Source organism: Styela clava, chromosome 6 (assembly GCF_964204865.1).
Source record: "Styela clava chromosome 6, kaStyClav1.hap1.2, whole genome shotgun sequence".
Lineage (NCBI taxonomy): Eukaryota > Metazoa > Chordata > Ascidiacea > Stolidobranchia > Styelidae > Styela > Styela clava.
Window position 1 is genome coordinate 6240942 of NC_135255.1, and position 21988 is coordinate 6262929.

Here is a 21988-nt window from a genome sequence, read left to right on the forward strand (position 1 = left end):
TCGACCAAACAACTTTGCTCACACTTTCTGCAAAACTCTGCGAAATGTTGAAAACACTGCCTGACACTAAGCATTTCTAAAACAACAGTTGACCGCGTAACACAAGAACTGACTTGATAACTATCATAAAATACCGAATAAAATCAACTGCACACAAATAAAAAAAATATTCAGACATGATTGATTTTTTATTAGCACCAGTGAAAAACATTTAACGTCTAGTATAACTCTTCCTTCCTTTTTGAAAGTTTTTCTTTTGAGAAAATCTTTTATTCTTCCTTGAATCGAACTTATTTCCTTTATTATTTCGATTGGAAAAACCACCGCCTTTCTTTTGAGCACGTTTTCTTGCAACAATCTCCTTCATTTCCTTCTTCCTTTCCCAATTCAATTGTTTCACGCTTGAGCGATCTGAATTTCGAATTGCACCACTACCAGATGAATTAAACCTGAAATATCAGTAAGAAAATACACATTAGATAGTAGAAATATTCCAAACTGGAAAAGTAAAGCCATCACAAGTGTGCTTTATTCAGGACCAGATGACATAATATAACAGCCTGTGACACACAAACTGGAGAAAGCAAAATCATACAATGGCTGAAGACTAATCAAGACTAGCATGTTACACCCATCACAAATATCCAGTCAACAATTGCTGTGCATGCCAATTTTGCATCAGGGATTGGTTATATCTAGAGAACAGGCTCTATCTAAGATCCATAGTTAACCAAGGATAATTCAATTATCAAGAAAGAGACTAGGCAAAATGTGGTAAAAAGTATAAAAATTGAACGATTCAAACAAGGAAGTAAATGATTAAAACAGATACAAAACACAACAAAGTAGTGAAATAAAAATAAAATCAGAGAACTTTAATCACAGAAAGAAATACTAAAAGAAAAATACTTAAGGTCCAACTAGTAATGTTTATTTACAAATTAGTTTAAACTAGAAACGGAAATACTGGTGTATAAAATATGTCATACTTGTTCTGAGTGTTTTCCTCCAACATCATATCAAAAGCTTCAACGTCGGCTGCAGATGATGATTTCTTTCTATTCTTTTTATTAATCTTTTGTTTTGGAGCAGAATCATCTGAATATATACAAAAACAATGCTAATTAATCATGTTAGATTTGATAAGGTTACAATTGAAACGACGCCTTACCAAATCGGAAACATATTAACAGCTAAAAGCAAAAAAAACTGACAAACCGATGACAAGCGAACATTGGTGGGTAATAAGCAGCATATTTATTTTCTACTGCAATAACGATGTTGTCGAACTACTGCCAGTAGTGTACCCGAGATCTTATAGAATGGAGAGGGGCATTTTAGACTTAAAATATGATATAGTTATATTTGATACCCAACTTAGAAGTCTGGACTTTAATATTATTGCACAATACCAAAAATGTACATCAAATGTCACAGTGACTGATTTTAGTCAGGAAATGGAGACATGCACCAATGCACCTCTCAGTACATCATTGACAACCATATATATACTAATCAGTAGCAGCAGGTTTCAACGACTAATATGCTAGTATACAAGTCAAATCATTCCAATAGCGGAACCAAGAAAAACCTCATAAACCTTATGCTATAGTTCAGGCTGGACTAGAGAACTAGTTAAAAGATAGTTATATAGAGAGTTATACAGATTAATCAATAAAATAACAATTTTTATGCGTCACCTTCTTCTGGTACATTATCAGTATCATCATTGACATTACCAAAAGTCATTCCACTCTCACTAAATGGTTCTTCATCATCAAAATCCACTTCATCATCTTCACCTGAAACAAGAAGAAGCCATTTAAATACCTGTTAGGATAATTTATCTATCCATTTATTCTTATTCCTAACTGAAAAGGGTGTGCTCAGTATGAGAATGGATAATACTGGTCTCTCGCTAAAAATTCAGAATTCAATAAATCTCAGATGGACATTATGCAAATTCAAAATGAAACGCTGCACTCAGAATTGACTAGCAAATATTTGCATAAGTCTAGTTGCAAGAGCAATGTAGGTTTATGTAGGGAAAACAAGCATCACATTTATGCCTCATTTATTTATACTGGATGGAAGAAAGTGTAGTATAAAGTGAAAAGAACATTATCACTGATATACCAAGATACATATAAGTTTTTCTTTTCAACAATCAGATGTCAGTCGACTGTGACTGGGTTGAAGGACTTAAAAATGCAGATTAACGCTGTCAAAGTAATAGGTAAATAATCACTGTAATTCTGCATAATAAGCTGTATAGCAATAGTCAATCAACAATTTTCATCAGTTTATACAGGGTGACTCTAAAAAAGAACAGGTCATTTGGAAGTTGGAACTTATTCTATAAAAATATAACATTTCTGCAGAGCATCCTATTAAACTGAAACTTTTGGGTACAATCACACAAAAACAAAAAAGTCTGAACGTAAACAAAATTAAACGAAATATCCTTCTTTCCGTAGAAGTAAGGAATTTGTGGATTTTGTTTTCTTTTGAGTCACCCTGTAATAGATAGAACCAAGATAAGAAAACTTTCAAACAACTTGGCAATTACCCATATCCTCGAAATCTCCATCTTCATCTTCATCACTGTTCTCGTCCATGTCCATTTTTTGCTTTTTATTTTTTGGGCCCATACTGGCAGCATCAGCGAAATTATATTGACTTTCGAGCTCTGCTTTTCCTTCGGTTGAGGAAAGAAATTTGTCAAATTCATCATCTGACACTTCTTCTATATCACTTCCTTCTTCATTAGCGATGGATTTCTTGTTTTGGTTTTTGTCTGAGTGTGTTGAAATAGCAGCACGAGCAGCAAAATATCTAAAATCAGAATATGTTTTCATGAAGATTCAAGTACAGAACAAATATGCGATATTTCGATTCCATTAATGAATAAATAGCGATAAAAATGTACATTCAAAGATTAATGCTTTTGAGAATATTTTCTGTACTAAAATGATTTCCTTGAAAAGAATTCGTTCTTGCTGAATAATAAAGCCGGGGGGATGTCTAAAATAAATCAAATTTTCGAACCGAGTAGAATATTTCATTGTCATACATACTTGAAACAAATTTTAAACAGTATTGAGTTCATAAAAATGAAAATCAGACGACTAAATCGCTCTATTAAAATGATTAGCATTATTATATACATACAAATTCCAGCATTAATAGGAATAAATCTATCTGAAATTGTCAATATTTCTCATACAGCACGATTACCTTTGTAAGAAAATTTCTTCTGGATTGTATGATTTCTTGGCTAAAAATTCTGGCGTATTGGCGGCTACTGCTTGAGTCTCAGCCATGGTTCGCTTCCTTTTTCTAAACAGAGATTCCCCAGCATTTGCACCAATCTCTTTATCTTGTCTTGCTTTTGGATTCCGGTATACAAATTTATCAAGAAATCTGAATCCAAGAAAATACACTTTACCAGGTAATTACCAGGAGCACCGAGAAAAGAGAATCCAAAATATAACATACTGCTTCTTATTTAGTATATTTTGAAAAATTAAGCCTAGTAAAATAGGTTATCATTGACAAAATATATCAACATGAAAGTGGTACTGTAACTGCAACCTGAAGTCATTTGTTATGAACTAGCCCGAAAAAGGGTCAACTAACATTGACACAATTTTATTATAACTGACAAAATCAGAAAAACATAAAAGTAATGAAACCAGGGAAGTATAAAAGTAATAGACTCCTGGAAGACACTTAAATCATCAACTACTGGGAATCTCAAAACAATAGCTGTAGCAGCCGAACACAAAAAAAATTTGCGACTAGAACAAAACTTAAGCAAAATGATCTATAGGTGAACTTTATGGCCAAAAAGCCTTCTCAAAACCACTATTTGGGAACGCAAATTGTATATATCGGATATAGAAATTGAACGAATGAGCAAAAATTAATCACTGATAATAAAATACTCATTACATTAATTCATATTTTAGATAATTATAAGACAAACTACCCAAAAAACTAAAAATGCTTTATAAAGCATTTGAATCGAGACTACATCTGCAATTTCGCTGTCAATTCGACTTACCGCATCAAAGTGAAGTCTTGCAATGGATCGCCAGAATATTTATCAGGTTCATTATTTCTTCCAATGTCAGTAATTTCTGAGGCAAATTTGACAATGGTTGGATGAAAATGAGATCTGATTTGATGGAGTTCCCAAAGAGAAGTCTTTTCTGCATTTGCAAATGTCGGGTTGCGATGAGTGGGATCGTACGTAGTTGATTGGTGATGAACATTCTTCTTGTGCAAATGCGTCCATGAATTACCTGCAAAAACATTAATATTCTAATTCAATAATAAAAATTTTGTCTGTCAAACACGATTTTACCACGTTTTTAAACCGCATGTCACTTCCATACATTAGATAAGAAACAAAAAAGGTTTAAGAGTATATAACACTTTTCACTAATACGCAATGCTAATTGAATAACTGAGTTGCAAGTTTTGATTTAAAGCAGGAGTCGGCAAATTCAGGCCTGCGGGTCGGATCCGGCCCACTTGTGTCTGCGGAAATTACAAATATAGTTTTTATGGATATAAATTTTCCTATTGAGCTTTGAGCCTTCAGCCCAGTAAACAAGTCTATTATATACAACTGGCCCACTCTAAAAAGTAATTGCCAATTTGTGATTTAAAGTGAAGTATTTTCTTTTTTTTTTCTCAAGTTTGGTAATAAATTATTTAGTTATAAATAGTCTCAGCAATAGAAGTAACAGTGACTCGCTGTGAATATCTTATAAGTAAAGTCATTATAAACAGTGACATGTGAACAGCTACATCGATGTTAGCAAATTGCCATCAAATGACAGTCAACCAGAAACGAAAGCAATTCAAGACAGCATAAAGGAAAACAATTCCATGCAGTCGAAGTTTTGAAAAACAAATCCAATTAAAAATAGGGCGAGTCTGTTCAAATTTGCTATGATTTGGTAGAGTTCTTCAACTCATATATATACAATTAATTCTTTAGTTATACTAATTCTTTCAAAAAACTATATTCTAATTATCAGTTTATCACATAAAAACAAACCTTCTGTTTTTTGCTTGTCACTAGCATTTTCAATATTGGAACTTTCATTGATTTGAGTACCATCATGTTTGTCAGCATCAGAAAAATGTTCTTCATCACTGTCTTCATCAATTTTTCCTTTTTTACTACCTACAAATGAAAAAAAAGTTGGAATAATAAATAAAAGAATAATAATAGAAAAACAAAAATAACTATTTTTTTTTATTGAACCTGCACAAGGTACTGGTAAAATCGACTCAATTACAAATGAACCACAAAAAATGGTTCCATCAAGTCCATGCATCTGAAACAAGTAACCGGCTAACTAATCCCATACCGGATATGTACTGGTAACCGTACGAGAAATTGTGGTTCGGCATAATATGGTTGGTTAAGCAGTCTTATCGACTTTCCTTTCCACTAGGTTAAATATGTAAATCCCATCTTTCCTCAGTTTAAATTGTTACCTGCAGTAGAGACAGATTTGAAGCGATTCCCACTCAAAAAACATCTTATACTTGGTCTTGATTTCGATAACTCCGCTATCAAAACAAGCACTGCACTTGTATATGCTGCATGTTGTAATGTACAAGTTTGTAAAAGGCGTTTCAAGAATGCTTGTACTCTGGCATCTGATGGGTCCGCTTTCATTGATCTGAAAAAAAATTAAAATGTCATCTAGATATAAACAGCATTAAAAAGAACTTGTACACATTGTTTATGACCACACACTATTCAGTGTATATACGGTCTTTTGCATTGTGCAATATACAGTTTTGCAATTTAACTAACTGGCGACCATAGAACCCTAGAAAGTTTGAGATATTTCATTATGTATGATCCTTGTTTGTCCCACTATTAATAGTATTAACAGCAAATTATTAAAACACTATTTGCGACACAACAGTTATTCGACCGATAAATCAGCTTATTCATAAAGGCGAATCACAGCTTCACAAAATGTAATAGACCAGGCCAGGCGCGTAGCCAGGATTTTCAAAAGGAGGGGGGTTTCATAATCATAAATTCCCATTGCGGTCTGTAACAGTCTTCGCATTATGCGCTCGTTATTAAAGGGACGTCTTTTCAGCGTATAATGATTATTCTTGTCGCGTGAAATATTCAATCTCTGACAACTACAAAATTCTAAAATGTCTTTATATATTAGTTTAATTGTGTCCAACCTAACTCGCGGTTGCTTCTTCTTACGTCAAAACTAAAACATTAGTTCTCTGAAATGCCACGGCGATCGGTGGACATAAAAATATGAGATAAACGGTGTATTTAATTTTAATACGTATTTTTGGAATCTTGCCAACTCGTTATCGCCGTTAGAAAAATCTCAATAACTGATATAAAATCCCGAAAAGTACAATTTTATTTCGTTCAATGAAAATGCATATGAAGTATATCGTTAAATCAAAAATACATATTCATCGCCGCGATTACACCACTTGCTAAAAGAGCCGAAAACGAAAAATGATTTTTCTGTTGTGCAAAGTAATCAATTCGTGACCGATAAGGGCATATTTAAAATGTCTTGCTTTATTAATTTAATTGTCTTCAATTTAACCAGCGTTTGCGTCGACAAAACAAAACAATTTTTTACAATTCACAATTTTAAAATACCTCGGCCATTTGCCGACATAAAAATTTGTGGTAACTGCCCGTCGCCTATCATATATTGTTTTGATCCGTATTTTTTCTATTTTGCAAATTCGACAAATTTGAGATGTGCTTGTAACATTGACTCCGTTCAATCGCAATGCTGACACTCCGATTATTTTTAAAGATAAAACCTCCTGAAAAATCCGTAAATCTGCTGTAAATTCTCACGGAGTAAAATTTATTTCAGTACAATAAAAATTGATGGATATACTTCGGATTAATTATCTTATATATCATCACAAACCGGGAAAAAATCGCATTTCCAACCTTGTTTAATGATAACACGAAAATTTTCTATGACAATTTTAAAGTAATGGATAAAAGGCAAATCCCACCCACAATTAACCGTGTTTCGATTTTAGTGACGGTATGTTCCTAAACGACGACCAAATATAATGTGTGCCGTAGGCACACGAAATTTTGCAATTTTGCGACTAGAAAAGCGTTTTTAGACTGTCGCGGGACTCAACAAAACTTATATTGTTTACGGTTTTATTTTCAGTATTTTATAATGCCGCTTTTTAATCAAATTTAGATCGCGGTTTTACTCCTTCTTTTGTCTTTAGAACCTCGCCACCGATGAACGTATAATAACTCACGAATTCACAATTCCGTGCAAAGTACAAAAAATAAAATAATTATCATGGTTATCGTGGCACAAATTTATGATTTAGAAAGAATAAAAACTGACGTAAGGGCGTTCACGGCCTAAATAACACGCTGATGAAAACATGGGCGATTTTAGCAGGAGGCAATTGCACGCTTTTTCAGTTTTCACATTTCCGTGCGGTTACAAAAATAAAATAATTATCATTGTTCCCGCGGCACAAATTTGTGCTTTAAAGAGCGTTCACGGCATAAATAACATGCCGCGTTGATGAAAATGAACGGCGATTTTAGCAGAAGGCAATTGCACATGTTATCGGCAACTTTTTCACTTTTCGGAAAATTCAAAAGGGGGGGGTTTCGACCCCGAAACCCCCCCTGGCTGCGCCACTGAACCAGGCTAAAACTAGTAGACTGTACTTTTCATTTAAATTTCGAAACAACCTTGTGAATTCGAAACGTCAAACAGTTTTGTTTTCAGTAGCCAAATTGCCAAGAAAAAGCATAAAAAATCTTGCAATTCTTTCCTCATAAACTTCAGAAGATCAGAGCAACATCGAATGCTGCGATATTTGTAATAAAAATCCTAGCATTGCCGAAACAAATTCTGATTTAAAACTGAGATATACATTATGTATTTATATTAAAATGGGTAAACCTGTAGTATGTGCACCAGGTAAGGGTTAGACCATAATTCTATCCTGATTTTCCTTATTTTAGTTCCATTACGAGTTCAGGGACTGTTTGTGTTAGCCAAGTGTATATACCCCCTACCCATAGGCTTCCGTCCCTTTACGCAACTTGACGTAAAGTAGGCGAACAAAATTAGTTACCGGTACCTCCAGATTGGTACACATACTTCTGAAGCCCCTTAAAATGTACCAACCTATAAAGAAGATTCAAATACATAGGATGCCTGTTTGTACATATTGGTAATTCAACATGATATAATGAACTGTACAATGCATTATAGTATCGGTCAGACAACTCATCTCTGGAAGACAAAACCTAGAAATAAAAAGATGAAGACTGTAAGAAATCGACCAAGTAAAACTTAGTGAGCAAATTTGTTTCAAACAATTTATAAACACTTGAATAAATATGATCAATCTAATAACTAGCTGCTATAAAAATAAAAATGGCCTCTAGCCTTTTTTTATGTTTATTCAAGAGAAGAAAGTCGATAAGGCAGCTTGGATATATGGCGAACACAGACATTTATGTCAGTGAGGTTGGTAAAGTGGGCAATACCGTTTCATAGAGGGTGAAAGAGATACAATAGGGAGTGATAGCGCATTCTCAAAAAGTTCGAATCATCGTTAAACGTGTTTTGCATATGGATTGCAGCTGACCAAAATGTCCACAAATGCTCGTTAAGAGCACATCCATATGAAACATACCATAATCAGTTTATTTAATTGATTTGTAAAAATTTGTTTGGAGCTTTACGTTCTTTGTATTGTCAATGGTGCAATTAGATAGTGCTGTAATAGGAGGGCATTGATACATCAAAGTTTGAAAACCACCGATTTCTGTATTAGCTAACCAATCAATCATTCAAAACCAAAATGGGGGAGAAGGCCGTTCGTTACTGGCCAGTGATTACATGAACCACCCTATGACTAGTCTACTAATAATTTTCAAATGAATTCGTAATGTGTAATCAATTATTTGATACAAACATTCTCCTAATATTTAGCAGGATTTGCCAACCAAGCCAATAATATTATCAATCACGGTAATATTTACGAAACAAATCTATATACACTCATACTGCATGTTCAACAGAAATAATAAAAAAGGCTAAAATATTTATAGAGACTTCAGAAATTTGATGCAACACAATCCAATAACCTAACTAACTGCTTCAGCTTTTTATATACAAAGCAACAACTGATTTTCCTACCTGAAGCAACAGCATAAGAGCTTGCACCGTAGTTCCAAAACTTGAAACATGAACCGTTCGAAATAAAACATTCAATTCTTCGATGATTTTAACATCTTCCGTGTTAGCATATGGATAAGCTCTATTGACACCTAAAATTTAATTCAAATTAATATACAAAAAAAACAGGGTTATCAAAGAGAAATTGGTGGGCTTTTGTGCTACTAGATTGTTGATAGATTTTGAATCGCTCAGGGACTTCTGAAAATGGGTAACGGAGCAGCAGCCACAAATGTCCAGAGTCTTTGAAAGGGGACCGCGAATCAGGAAAGTTTTTGTAACTGAACTAAAACTAACTAAATCATTACACTATATCAGGGGTGGCCAACACGTTGATTGCGATCGACCAGTCGATCCCAACGTCTTGAGTAGGCGATCGCGTCATCACGTCTGAGAATTCGGTAATATATTTCAAAATATTGCCTTAAACAAGTTTCATGCAGCGCATGTTGTGTGCTTTCAAAACAGAAATTATACGTTAAGTATAATTAAATATTATAAGTATTTATGCCTGGGTAAGACCGATAGAGCATATTATTACGTGACAAAGGCAAGTTTCACTGCTGCCAATTTGAAGTGATAAACTTGCCGAATATCGTGTGCCTTGACTGATGAATGATCGTACAATAACTTCTGCAGTATGCTGAAGTATTTGGTTCACTCGCAGTGGCATCTGAATACCTAATTCTTTCTAATTCCAAGCGAGCAGGGGATCAGATGATTTGAACAAATCTTAAATAAATGATGAAGCATTTACTCCGCATACAATTATATATTCAAATTAACTAGGACGTAAAAAACACGAATTTTTATGGCCGAGCTTATTGGAAGCGGCGGAATTTGGAATTTTTTTTATGCGCATGTGCAGTTATCTGTTTTTTTGTATGACCTCATTTCCAATCAGTCGATCTCGGGCTATTTTGACGATTTTAGTCGATCGCGGTCGCAAGTAGGTTGGTCACCCCTGCTATATATCATAAGTATCCAATGTCCTACACAATTAAGTTTAGGAATTCAATACAAACAGCTGACTACAATATAAGACAATATTTAAGGAAACTGAAAAGAGATCTAATGTTGAGTCAAATATGACTCCGGTCATTCAGCATGTTTAAAAGTAAATTTTGGTCTACAGTCAATATCATTGGAATAAAACTATACCAAGTATTCTAAGTATAGAAAATACATTGAATTACATTGTTTGGTATACAAATAGTTATAGTTAGTTACTATAAGAAATACAGGTTCATTAACGCAAATGTTAAGATATTCAATAAAAATTATGAAAATTACTCACCCATGATAGATTTGAAAATTCTATCTTTATCTGAGACTACTTTTGAAGCACAGATACACAAATAATTTAAAATTAATATGGAATGTGATAAAGATAAACTAGTTACCAGTTAGCAATGCGCTCAGAAGTTTGTTATCCACTTGCTTCTTTTGTACAGCTGCTTTGAAAAATCCAAGATAAATTTGTATAAGATTGCTTGCAACGTCTTTCCTGAAATGATTTCAATTTGTTTAAAAAAGAAGCAACTTCTATCTATGTTATTTATTCAAAAGAAGCTATTGAATAACAACGAAGAATTAATTTTTCACAAAGGAAACATTGTTTCGAGGGCCTCCAAATGTGACTTCTGCTATCTGCTACAAAAAGCATCACAAAGAAATATTTGGTGATAGCGTTGACGAGCATACACTATAAAAAACCTCCAAAAAATTCTCTTTATACCTGTCATGACTTAAAATCTGGGAGCTGAGAAAACATATGCAATAGTATTGGCATTTTGGTTGAATGTTTGGTCGAAGTAAAAGATCCCGAACAGAATTGACAACAATTCCTTGCATGACTGGATGTTCTTGTATAAGACAATGAAGCATGTGAAGTCCTTTCGATGCTATTTTGTGACTGAAAAATATATTGTTCGCATTCAAATATAAGCATAAAAGATAAATGAATCACCGGGCAAAATAACTTCATTTCAGGGATTGATTGTTTAGGTAGCATATATCCTTGCATATAATCCGAGTTTAAAACTAAAAAAAACGTGGCTTATGCGTGCATAACTCCGATCGCACTCAAACGAAATGACATTATGCTAACTTAATTCCAACAGTTACAACTCAAACCATGCCAAGTTCTCACAATAAGATTCGTAGGGTCGGCTTATATGCAAATTTTCATAAATCCCCCGTACCCCTCACCCTGGGCGGAATTAGTTGGGTTGGGTTAGTGCTGACTCAAAAAATTCCCAGTCCATTGGGTGTCGCTGCTCGATAACCACTTTGGTTCCTCGTGACTTCCCTTCCCCAGTAAAACTGTGCAAATTATTTTTTTGTCATAATTTATTATGATTGTGATATTTTTTACTGGTTGGAAAGAATAAACTTGACTTGACTTCCAAAAAAGTACATCCCCTAGTATTACTGCTGCTTATACAGAGTAATAATAAGTAGTTACTTGTTCGAAGTCTTGTTCAGAGCGAGATTGTAAAATCATGTATTGAAAATAAGAAGGGATTTTACAGGCACATTGTTCAACAAGTGAAATCCCTTTTTTCCAAAATTATTTCAGTCTATTATTCTCTTTTTTTACTAATTTCACAAAACAACTAGTCAAACTTACTTTGGATCTCCTAATTTGTTGACCAACATTGTTAATAATTCTCTTTCTTGCTCTGGTTTTGCTGTCAGTAACTCTAAGGTGATTTTCATTCCTGTATGCAAAAAAAGGTTGATGCAAGTACATTGAATTACTGTATCATATATTTTTGAAGAGAACCAGGTTTCAAATATTCGCATTCTCAAACCAGGGTTTTAATTATATATATTATGGAAAATTGAAGAAAATCCAATCAATAATACTTTTAATGAGTAAATAACTAAAGCAACTACACATGGTCACTTGCTATCAGTCAATTTCCACGTAAAAAGCATAGGCATATACGCAAAGCATATTGTTATTCATGTTGCTATTCATATATTCCATCGCCAACTTGTTACGCCTCAGCTCTTGCCCAATTTATTATTAAAATGATCCAACCCCTTAACTTGGTGCTGAACACTGCAGAACTTTAAAAGAACTATCCTTACACAAATTTCCAAACATCTGGTGGGAATTTAGAAGTCAGCCAATAGTTTGACTTTATAATATATATCAAACTAGAAACCCCAGCTTTGCTAATGGGTTTAGGATTTCAAATTTTCTAATAGACAAAATGATAAAAAAATCAGCAAACCTTTTATTTTAATATTATCGAGCGAATCTTGAAGGAAAAAATTTCCGAGAGAATCGACAAGTTGTTTGTACGAATTCTTCAATAAATCTTCATATGCCCAGAAAATGACTCTACGCTGAATTTCTACTCTTTTAGCGTTGAAATTGTTAGATTCGTCATTAAACACTTGTTTCAATGATTCCACTGGTTGAGAATGAAAATGTCGAAGTCTTTTTGACTCTGGCAGAAGCTCAGAAAGAAAAATGTCACGTAACGCTTCCAATCCTGCAAAAATTTATACAAGAGTGGTTTAGCTTACCTTTTTAGGTACGATTGCTCGAATCAATGCAACAAGCCCCCATTTACAAGTGGAAACTATATTGATAGAGAAGTTGCAAGCGGTCAATAAATAAGACAGAATTAAATTTACATGAGGAACCTCAGTTAACACAGTCTCTAGTCCAGTCACAAAGTGCTAATTGGGAATAGAAACGGATAGCCAGGCGATCATTGCAGTTGAATATACTTGGATGACAGAGGAAGCCCTAAATGAACACTGAACAGTTATTAAATTTACAAAATTGTCCGACTAGGAATGTCTTTATCATTTCCGTTTTCGTTCGTGTTGTATTCGAATTCTTTTTTCTGATTTTGGTTAATCATAATTTAGAACGTTTCTGTCGATACATTCCAGGGTTACGCAAGTTTTCACTCAAATCCTATCTAGAGTCTATACTCTATAGGCCTATTAATACATGTATATTGTTTAAATATAATCAAATGCCTAATAAGTTTGCCACTATTATTAAACTTGCCAAATTTTTTAAGATCATTTTGTTTTTCCAGTATTAAGTTTGTTTTAATACATATTCAAAGTTTATGCAATTCATATCATAAGAGATAATTAAATTATTGCAGTTGTTCCACAAGCCTATGGAAAGTTGCATTAGGGTTCCATTCCACCAAAAGGGTTGAAAATCACTAATTTAGGTATTTAGTCACAAAGATAACTGTAAGGTAGATAAAATGAGTGAATAATTAAAACGAGTTGAATAAAAATTAAAAAAAAAAAATTAAAAGCTGGAAGGAAGTTCGAATACCTATAACAGCCTCTCTCTTTCCTTTCTTTCTTAACATTGCTAAAAATGTATCCAGGCACCAATAATTATGTACAGGAGCATTCTGCAACATCAAAGTATATGCTGCAACTTTGTCAGATAAAGTACCTAAAACAAGAACAATTTAGATTAATTAAAAATTTAGTTAGATACAAATTCGAGAAAATATTTTAAAGGATATTAGTAATTGTACCATCATGTGATCAAGCATTCATAGTATTATGATCAGTGATTGTAGGAATAAGGAAAAGATATCATTATATCCCATGACATGCCATATAGAATTGGTTAGCGAGATACTTATTCCAGATGCATAAACCAGCAGTTACGTGAAGCACCCTACAGCGATGAGGAAGTCAGACAACCCTCTCGTAAGTTGTACAGCCAAAGATTGGTCATTTGGCATATTATGTTGAATGTGGAGACATGTCTGTCAGCATCATGATTATGCGCAAAAATATTACGGGACATCTTGCAGACATACCATGGTTCACATAACCACTGATTGGTCACAGTTTCCTCTACCATAAGTAATCATTTTTCATATCTATAAATTATGCTACAAGGCAGATTGTAACATCAAAATGTTAATTATTGCCAATGAATGCTGATAATTATAATTTTGTCAGACAACTTCACTGGATATTTGCAAATATTTTACAGCCTGACTCATAAAAAACAGAACCCATAAATATCTTAAATACTTCTATGGAAATGAGGAAAATTTATTTGACATTTGAGCTTCTGTTTGTATATGATTGTACTCAAAAATTTCAGTAATCTAGGACATTTTAGACAAAAGTTCTCCCTAGAATAGGCCACAAAGAAAATGTTTTTTTTTTCAGGGTCACCCTGTATTAAGAACCTTTTTCTGTATATACACATGAGAGTAGCAATTGGTGGAGAGGTATAGTCAAGGCAAGTTTATTTGTTGAGACCAGCAAAACACATAGGTACAACAACAGGTATGGATAGAAAAAAACATACAATATCAAAATTTTAAACAGTATACAATAACTACCTGAAGAAATGACAGTTTTCATCCACATATCATTTCCAGATTCCTGTTTATTTTTACGATTTTTATATAACTGGGCTTCGTTGTCAAGTAAATTGGTGCCGATTGTCTTCAACTGAGAGACAATATAATCATTTGCTTCCAATGCACTGCTATTAGTATGCACTTTTGATATATCATTGGAATACCTAAAAAGAATAAATGTTTAGGGGAATCTAGTTACACTACACACAGCTGAGATTTTGAAAAGAAAAAATCAGTAACAAACAGATGTCCAACAATTTCAGTCTAAACAAAAACATTCATTTTAGGGAGTAAGGTTGCTGAAATTACTATAGTTTAAGAAAAATTTACTTATTGCTATTGGTACTGAAAATAAGATGATGACAATTTTACCTCCCCCTGGATAAATATGTAAATCCTATCCTATCCTTTACATTGTATTGCTATCTATATGTGCTGATTTTGCTTCAAAATATAGGTTGAAACATCAGTATCGGTTAATTAGGATCATATAAATTGCAATATTTTGTGTGGAATCAACGTTTTCTTTAATCACGATTTTGTCAAATTGTATACAATATTTTACAGTGCAGGCGTGGCAGTGTGGCGCATGTTCGAATCCTAGGGGATTATTATGAGCGAGAGAATTGCTGAACTCCTCACCGCCGTAGGGTGGTTTAAATAACTGCTTGTAGATTACGGATTTCAACACCATCAAGTCAAATTTATCATTTCAAGCAAGATGTAAGGGTTGGGCAAAAATAGACTCTTTTTAACTTCTGATACTGTAAAAAAATTAAATCAGTCTTCTTCAGGACAATTCTGCATTAGCAAATTGAATATCTAAAAAAATTTTAAAATATAGTAAACTTCTTTCTTGAACAAAATCCAATTTAGAAAATATATTATTCAATATTGTATTTGAAAATATTATGTTAAAATGTATTTTCGTAAATATAAATTATTAGATTTTGGTAATCCATGTATTCATATCATGTGTAAAATTTCACTACATATTGTTTTTTAATGATGACCTATCAGAAAACTAAACAGCAATGCATAAAGAAATTTTCTTGCATTGTTCTTTTGTGCCATCTTTTTGCCTGTTATTGTGCTATTGCCAAAGGCCAAAGCCTATGTCAGCAGAACTTATTTTATATATAAGTCGATATGTAAATTCAACTAATATAAAAATTATGACACAGAAATTTTCAAACCTGACATGACTTGGAATGAAAAATTGCCTTTATTAACATTAAATTATGACAAAAAAGATTTATGATGTGATACATTTGCGGGCACGGTAGTGTAGTAGTTGAAACATTGGACTATGATTTTTCATAGCTTGAAATGCTATTTAGACCCTTAAAAATCCAAGTTTTCTGGCCGGTTACGGTGTAACTTGGTAATGATAAAGTCCAGAAGCCCCCTCGCCTTTCAAATTACCTGGCTATGCCCCTGCCCTTACATATAAGCGGCTACCTTTACAGAGCATTGTTCGGGCAAAAGAGTATGAATGCATCATACAAAAAAATCAGTGCGATACATGAGTTTGTATCGTGCAGATAAATAATCAAATCGCTCACAAAGATAACAAATAATTTTTCGTTAATTTTTTTAGATCCCATGGCACATTGAAAATGACCTGACAACGTACAGTTTGAAAACCACTGTTAAGACACTATCATGCATTCTTTGTAGCTAAGCTAGCTCTAAAATATACTAGAACTTATTCAATTTTACTTGGTAGACTCACCATGGCCCTCCTGGTTTGATAACAGACTTTTTTGGAACTATTGCTGCTATTTCCAATATTTGTTTAAATACATCTGCAGGCAATTTCGATTTTAATGATGATTGTGAAGATAGTGGAATTTTATCAGAAGTGCTTGATATTTGGTCATCTTGAATAGGAGCAGAATGAGTTTTCTGAAAAAAATAAAATAATTCTCAATAAAATGAATTCAATTTATGAGTTAAAATTGATATTTATATTTCTAACCAAATAGGTCTTCAATGGGCAAATAAAAATATACATAAACAAAATAGGCAACAATAATATCAATTTCAAATATCAATAGTTTCCTTTATACCCTTGTAAATTGGAAAAACATAAAAAGTATGAAGGTGCAATACCACCCCACAAACGTTTAACAATTTTATATTGCAATATGGGTAAAGATCAAAAATTGAAAAAGTTGTAAAAAGTCCGAAGTTTGGAACAGATGACTTACTTGAATGGATCGGAGAAATAATATTCAAAAAGGGTAATATTGCGAAAACACTATCTTAAAACTCATTCCCATTGAAATATTTGGCTTCACACATAATGCTATCCAAAAAAGAATAATTAAAAAACATTCAAAACTGGTGAAATTTTTACTTTATCATTCTTTCTTTTTTTCTCAGGTTCATTACTCTTCTTGAATTTTGATTCTCGCTTCCCGGTTACTTTCAAATCCTTCGTCTTTATGGGTGATTTCGATTGGCTTTTGAACTGATCAGATTTTTTGTTTTTTTTAATGGAAGATGTTGGTGGGTTCTCATCAGACTCTTCTTCATCATATTTATCAAACCCAATGGATTTAAAAAAGCTTTTGAATTCATCATCCTTAAAAAGAATGGAGATTAGGAAACTCAAGACGAAGGTCAAAGAGTAGTTTGCGATTTGCGAAAGTGAAAATTTACATAGAAAATCAAAATGAAGACTTGTGATCTGATGTGAATATAAAAAGAAAAATATCATAAACATAGCCTGAAAAAGTTATTGTGTTTTGTCTGGACCACGATTTTCCCCCAAAAAAATTTGCCACTGTTTGAAAAAGTTTTCACTAGAAAATATCTGGATGAATATAATTCAAAGAATAAGAGTTATGGAGTGAAGCTTACTCTGAAAATAGAGTCTAGCGTATTGTAATAGGATTGGTGCCAGAGGTGACGTGATATTTTTTAGGCATTCATAGAGTCAAAGTAGCTTATGTACCATTTGTCAGAAAGGACTATTTTTTTATTTTCTTTCACTACGGACAATCTTTTAGTTTGCGTATCAAAGCCGAACTGTACCAGTTTTTAATTTTAGTTCAATGCCTTATGTCCATTTTCAGGTTTGCCTGTTGGGTCCATACTATTACTAAAACGTGATTTTCTCACAAGTTTGACATAATACAAGATAATTTGTTCTACTCCATCTTAAATAAATAACTGGTTGAAAATTTCCATACGTCTCTCGAATCGTAACTGGGCGTGAAGCCGAGGTGTTGAGTTATCTTTCTTTTATTGACTAAATATCGAAATCCTAACCTAAATTTGAAATTCGAAGCTAACTCAGAAAATTTTGCCAAAAAGCTCAGATTGATTGAAAGCATGTTTTAGATAATTTTCAGACCACAGTGGGATTCAACTATAAAGTTTTTGATCCTAAATTTATCACATAATTGAGATACCTTTAAACTTCCTTTTATCTTTTCTGTTTTAGTAGCAGAGCCATCCTGAAGATTTTTCAGCGCTTCAAAATCATCCGCAGTCCCGCCAAGTTTTATAACTTCGTCCAATGTAAATTCCTGTGGCTTAGATTTTCTACCCATCCTATAATATATACTATAATAGAATAAACAAAATAAAAAGTGCAATTAGTAATAAGAATTCAAATTTAAAAAATCTGAAAACAAAGAAATTCAAAACAAAAATATAAATGGCATCAAAACCTAAAACGTAGTAAAATGATAATTAAGCAAGTTATTTTACTGATCAAAAGATAGCTACATTTCTGATTTCATAGTACTTATCTTCAAATATAAATTTTAACTAAATTTTATATATAAATTCTGAATTACTTATCTAAATTCAATTTGCTGATTCACATTATGCTCAAAGTTTATTTCCAAGCACTCTTGCCTATAAAAAAATGCGGCAATATTAATTCATATCATGAAATGATGATTTGTAATTTTTTTGTAACTGTGAATTATGTCAAAGAATTTTCCAGAAGACAGATATATTTGATATTCCGTATACATAATGTGAAGAAATTCCATGAAAAAGAAAAAACAATAAAAAATAACTAATAAATATATTAAGATAAGATATTCATTTCTTAATATTCTTGTTCATATAAAGATGGGATTTACATATTTATCACGGGGGAAAGGAAAGCCGAAAAGATGTCTTAATCATATGGTGAACCACGGCCTCACGTCCGGTTACCAGTCCAGGTCGGGTCTGGGATTAGTTAGCCAGTTATGTTTTTGGAAGCACGGACTTGATTATTAGATACAGCCTAACCAGTTTTTAGTGGAATATGGAATAATACATAATATGTGCCACTATTATTAACCATACAAATATTATTTCGTTTGTATAATTTGACAATATAGTAATTTCTGCATATTTATTTGAAACAATTGGGTAAGGATTAACAAATGTCAAAATACACGATACTCCATTATAGTCGATTTGAAAAAAAAATTGTGTCTTAGAATAATCATTCTAATTATTGTAGCTCTGCGAATTCAGAATATAAAAATACAACGTTTATTCATGATATGCACTTTATATGCTGGAGTTAAGAATATCTAAATCAGGAGCATGCAACTGTTTATCGCAATGGGCCGTGCTGGATTAACCATTAGACAAAATAAGCATGTGCTTAGGGCACCAACGAAAGAGGGCACTACTAAAAATTCCATTGCGGAATTTGCAATGGTGCCCCAGTGATCTATGAAATAATTTGAGTTGGTCTGACAACTCAGACCTCAATATTGACCCCAGGGCCAGGTCATGCCTTTTAAAGGCCCTGGCAATGGGTCAAACCCTAAAATGATGGCACACTGTGAAACAAACCATACCTTTTAATCAAAACATGACACCAATAAAGCAAATCACCTTATCGAATCCTTGAACAAACAAAATTTAATTCAAGTCTAACACAACACAAATACAAAAATGCTGACAGTGCCGTTACAATAAAAAATAATATTCAAAAGACTATACCAGGGCCCAAAGGCTGTATGTTGCATGCCTCTGATCTGATTAGCTAGTTGTTTCTTCCTTACTAGTTTACAAATTTCATTGATGTATTATTTCATAGCTAAATCAAAATTCATTCACATGGACTGACAGATAACATTGCTAAACAATAGTTGCGTTTTTTAATATTGTTTATATTTTTTTTGAATTCCTCAAATCTCACAATCAATCCCTAGTTAAAGATTAATAGTTAGATAATATTACAAATAAGCAAGAACTTAATATGCTGACAATGAAATAATATGGTAAAAAAAGTTTTCATCAAAAAGTTAGCAATCAGTTTTAAACAGAACAAAAAGAACATTAAGTATGGGTTGAGAAATAAAATCTGGTACATATGCGAGTTGGCCACATTGAGACAAACTACGGCATCTTGTAAGGCGGCCAGTCTGTAGTGACAATGCATTAGAACAGTGGTCCGCAAACTGCGGCTTGCGGGCCCGATACGGCATGCAATCCAAATTTTTGTGGCTCTCGAATGACTATACTTTTAATTGATGAGAAAACAAAAAAGTTTAGCAAATTTACACAAATTTATTTTAGCTGCGCATAGATATATTCCATAATAATGGCTTTTGGATGTTATTTTTATTTTTTGAAGTAATCAGCCGAACGTGTGTACCGATAGTTGTAATAAGCATAGAAATAGGAGTTAGAGGTTCGTCATACATTGAAGTTTAATGTAGCGAGAGTTTTAAAAATAAAACCTAAACTCAAAGGCGACTGAAATCATGTCAGTTTATGCACGGCATTCATATTGAAGATTGCAAAAGTAACAATAAACTAACATAAAAGATATATTATACTATATTAAGATATACTCATAAACAATACAAAAATAAACATTATTATATCATTGACATTGATTTGGAACTATTCCATCTATTAAGCTTAAAAGTACGGTGAATATAGAGTAAAAATTAATTGAATTTTGAAGTTAATGAGACGGACCTGGCTCATCAGTTTCCATTGGAACTACATATGGACTATTAGAAAGTGTTTGTTTTATTGACTCAAGTCTGGCAAGTAATTCCCCAAATCGGAAATGTCCTGTATTTTGATTAAATGGGTCTTGCATTGTTCTCCCATCCATTTTCATCAAATTCTTACAAGTGCTAACATAATAATCATAATATTCCATAAAAGATGACTGCACAACTTTTTTAACTTCAGTGTCCAATGAATTGTTAATCGCCATATCACAAACAGCAACTCTTATTGTTTCATGTCTAATGCAATCATTGTATCGCATCGAGTCACCAGCTACTCGTTCACTTGCAAATCCCGGTTCATTATGATACGGTGACTCGTTCATCACAGATTGTATTGAAATAAGGACAGATGATAAAGATTGGGCGGGACTCCAACCAGGCCCAGACCAAGTTCCAAGTATGCTCAAACACACTTTGCCATTTTTGTAGAAATTTGGGTTGAAACGTACCATTCCAAGACCAGTTGTTAGCAATTTTACTCTGGGGGGCTTTAATGGGTAATTAGGAGGACAGCGTATGTAAAATAAGAAAAATCCCCCTTCGTAAGGAGTGTCAAAAGGTCCAGTTACTATGGCCTGTAATCGTGTTATATCATCTGGATTAGGTAAGATGACAACGCCTGGTGGAGGCGCTCTGTATATTTCCAAAATATCTTTCTTCAGTCGGACTATGGTGGTGTGAGATGGAGCTTCATTTCCCCAGTCATGAGATTGCAGAGGATCCCAGTATGACATAATACACAAAAAATATCTACTATACTGAATAACACCTGAAAAATATAGTGAAAAACAAGAGCTGCTGAGTCAAAGTTCGGATACAGTTTGGTGTGTTTTTATTAATTTTGGAGTCAAAGTCAGAGACATAATTTTAAACTCCTCAAAGTCAAATTTCAGACAGATTCCAAGTACATTAAAACATCATAAATAACAGTCGGTGCAAACCCCTCTTTTACTTGACGGTCTGAGCCTCTGTATCGACTCAAACGGCAAATTTGCACAGTTCAAAAAAACTAAAAAATCTAAATCTAAAAAAAAATCTAAAAACTTCACCATTAGATTTCTCGGAAAAAATAATCCAATTTACCAAAGAAAAAAATTATATCGTAGTATTTGAGAGTTTTTAGCAAAAAAAAACGCAATTTGGTCAAGTGACGGCAGACGCACGTCACTATTGATTTAAATTATTAAAAAGCCAATCTTGGTGGATCTTTCAAATCTGCCGTCATGACAGACGTCCTCGTAGAGTGTTCGTTTTATTGAACCAAATGTTGGGACATTTTGGAATCGGAGAACTAATGAAAATACTGCCCTACTGAAAATAGGACTGTCCTAACTTAAAA

The 21988-nt window shown here is 33.2% G+C and overlaps 2 protein-coding genes across 2 annotated transcripts; both read right to left on the reverse strand.

The window, feature by feature from the left end:
* Positions 1–169: 169 nt before the first annotated feature.
* LOC120331169 (CCAAT/enhancer-binding protein zeta-like) lies at positions 170–18216 on the reverse strand. The gene is made up of 19 exons (XM_039398218.2): positions 18076–18216; positions 17016–17243; positions 16389–16561; positions 14633–14817; positions 13594–13719; positions 12515–12778; positions 11902–11992; positions 11008–11184; positions 10673–10776; positions 9231–9361; positions 8211–8332; positions 5518–5705; positions 5072–5200; positions 4067–4307; positions 3238–3423; positions 2570–2835; positions 1701–1802; positions 990–1098; positions 170–449 (listed from the first exon to the last, which is right to left on the reverse strand). Exons 1-19 carry the CDS (start codon positions 18214–18216, stop codon positions 212–214), a joined length of 3201 nt encoding a protein of 1066 aa, XP_039254152.2. The 3' UTR covers positions 170–211.
* Positions 18217–18229: 13 nt separating this feature from the next.
* On the reverse strand, positions 18230–21436 carry LOC120331223 (ubiquitin-conjugating enzyme E2 Z-like). Its single transcript, XM_039398298.2, has one exon. The coding sequence runs from the start codon at positions 21381–21383 to the stop codon at positions 20595–20597; it is 789 nt and encodes a 262-aa protein (XP_039254232.1). The 5' UTR covers positions 21384–21436; the 3' UTR covers positions 18230–20594.
* Positions 21437–21988: the final 552 nt, after the last annotated feature.

Excerpts from the sequence above, each read along its gene's own strand:
- LOC120331169 (XM_039398218.2), bottom strand. The coding sequence starts at position 18,216 with ATGGGTAGAAAATCTAAGCCACAGGAATTTACATTGGACGAAGTTATA. Across the intron at positions 17,244-18,075 it reads AGATAAAAGGAAGTTTAAAG|GATGATGAATTCAAAAGCTT; the intron begins GTATCTCAATTA and ends ATTCTTTTTAAG. Across the intron at positions 12,779-13,593 it reads AAAGAGAGAGGCTGTTATAG|GATTGGAAGCGTTACGTGAC; the intron begins GTATTCGAACTT and ends AAATTTTTGCAG.
- LOC120331223 (XM_039398298.2), bottom strand. The coding sequence starts at position 21,383 with ATGTCATACTGGGATCCTCTGCAATCTCATGACTGGGGAAATGAAGCT.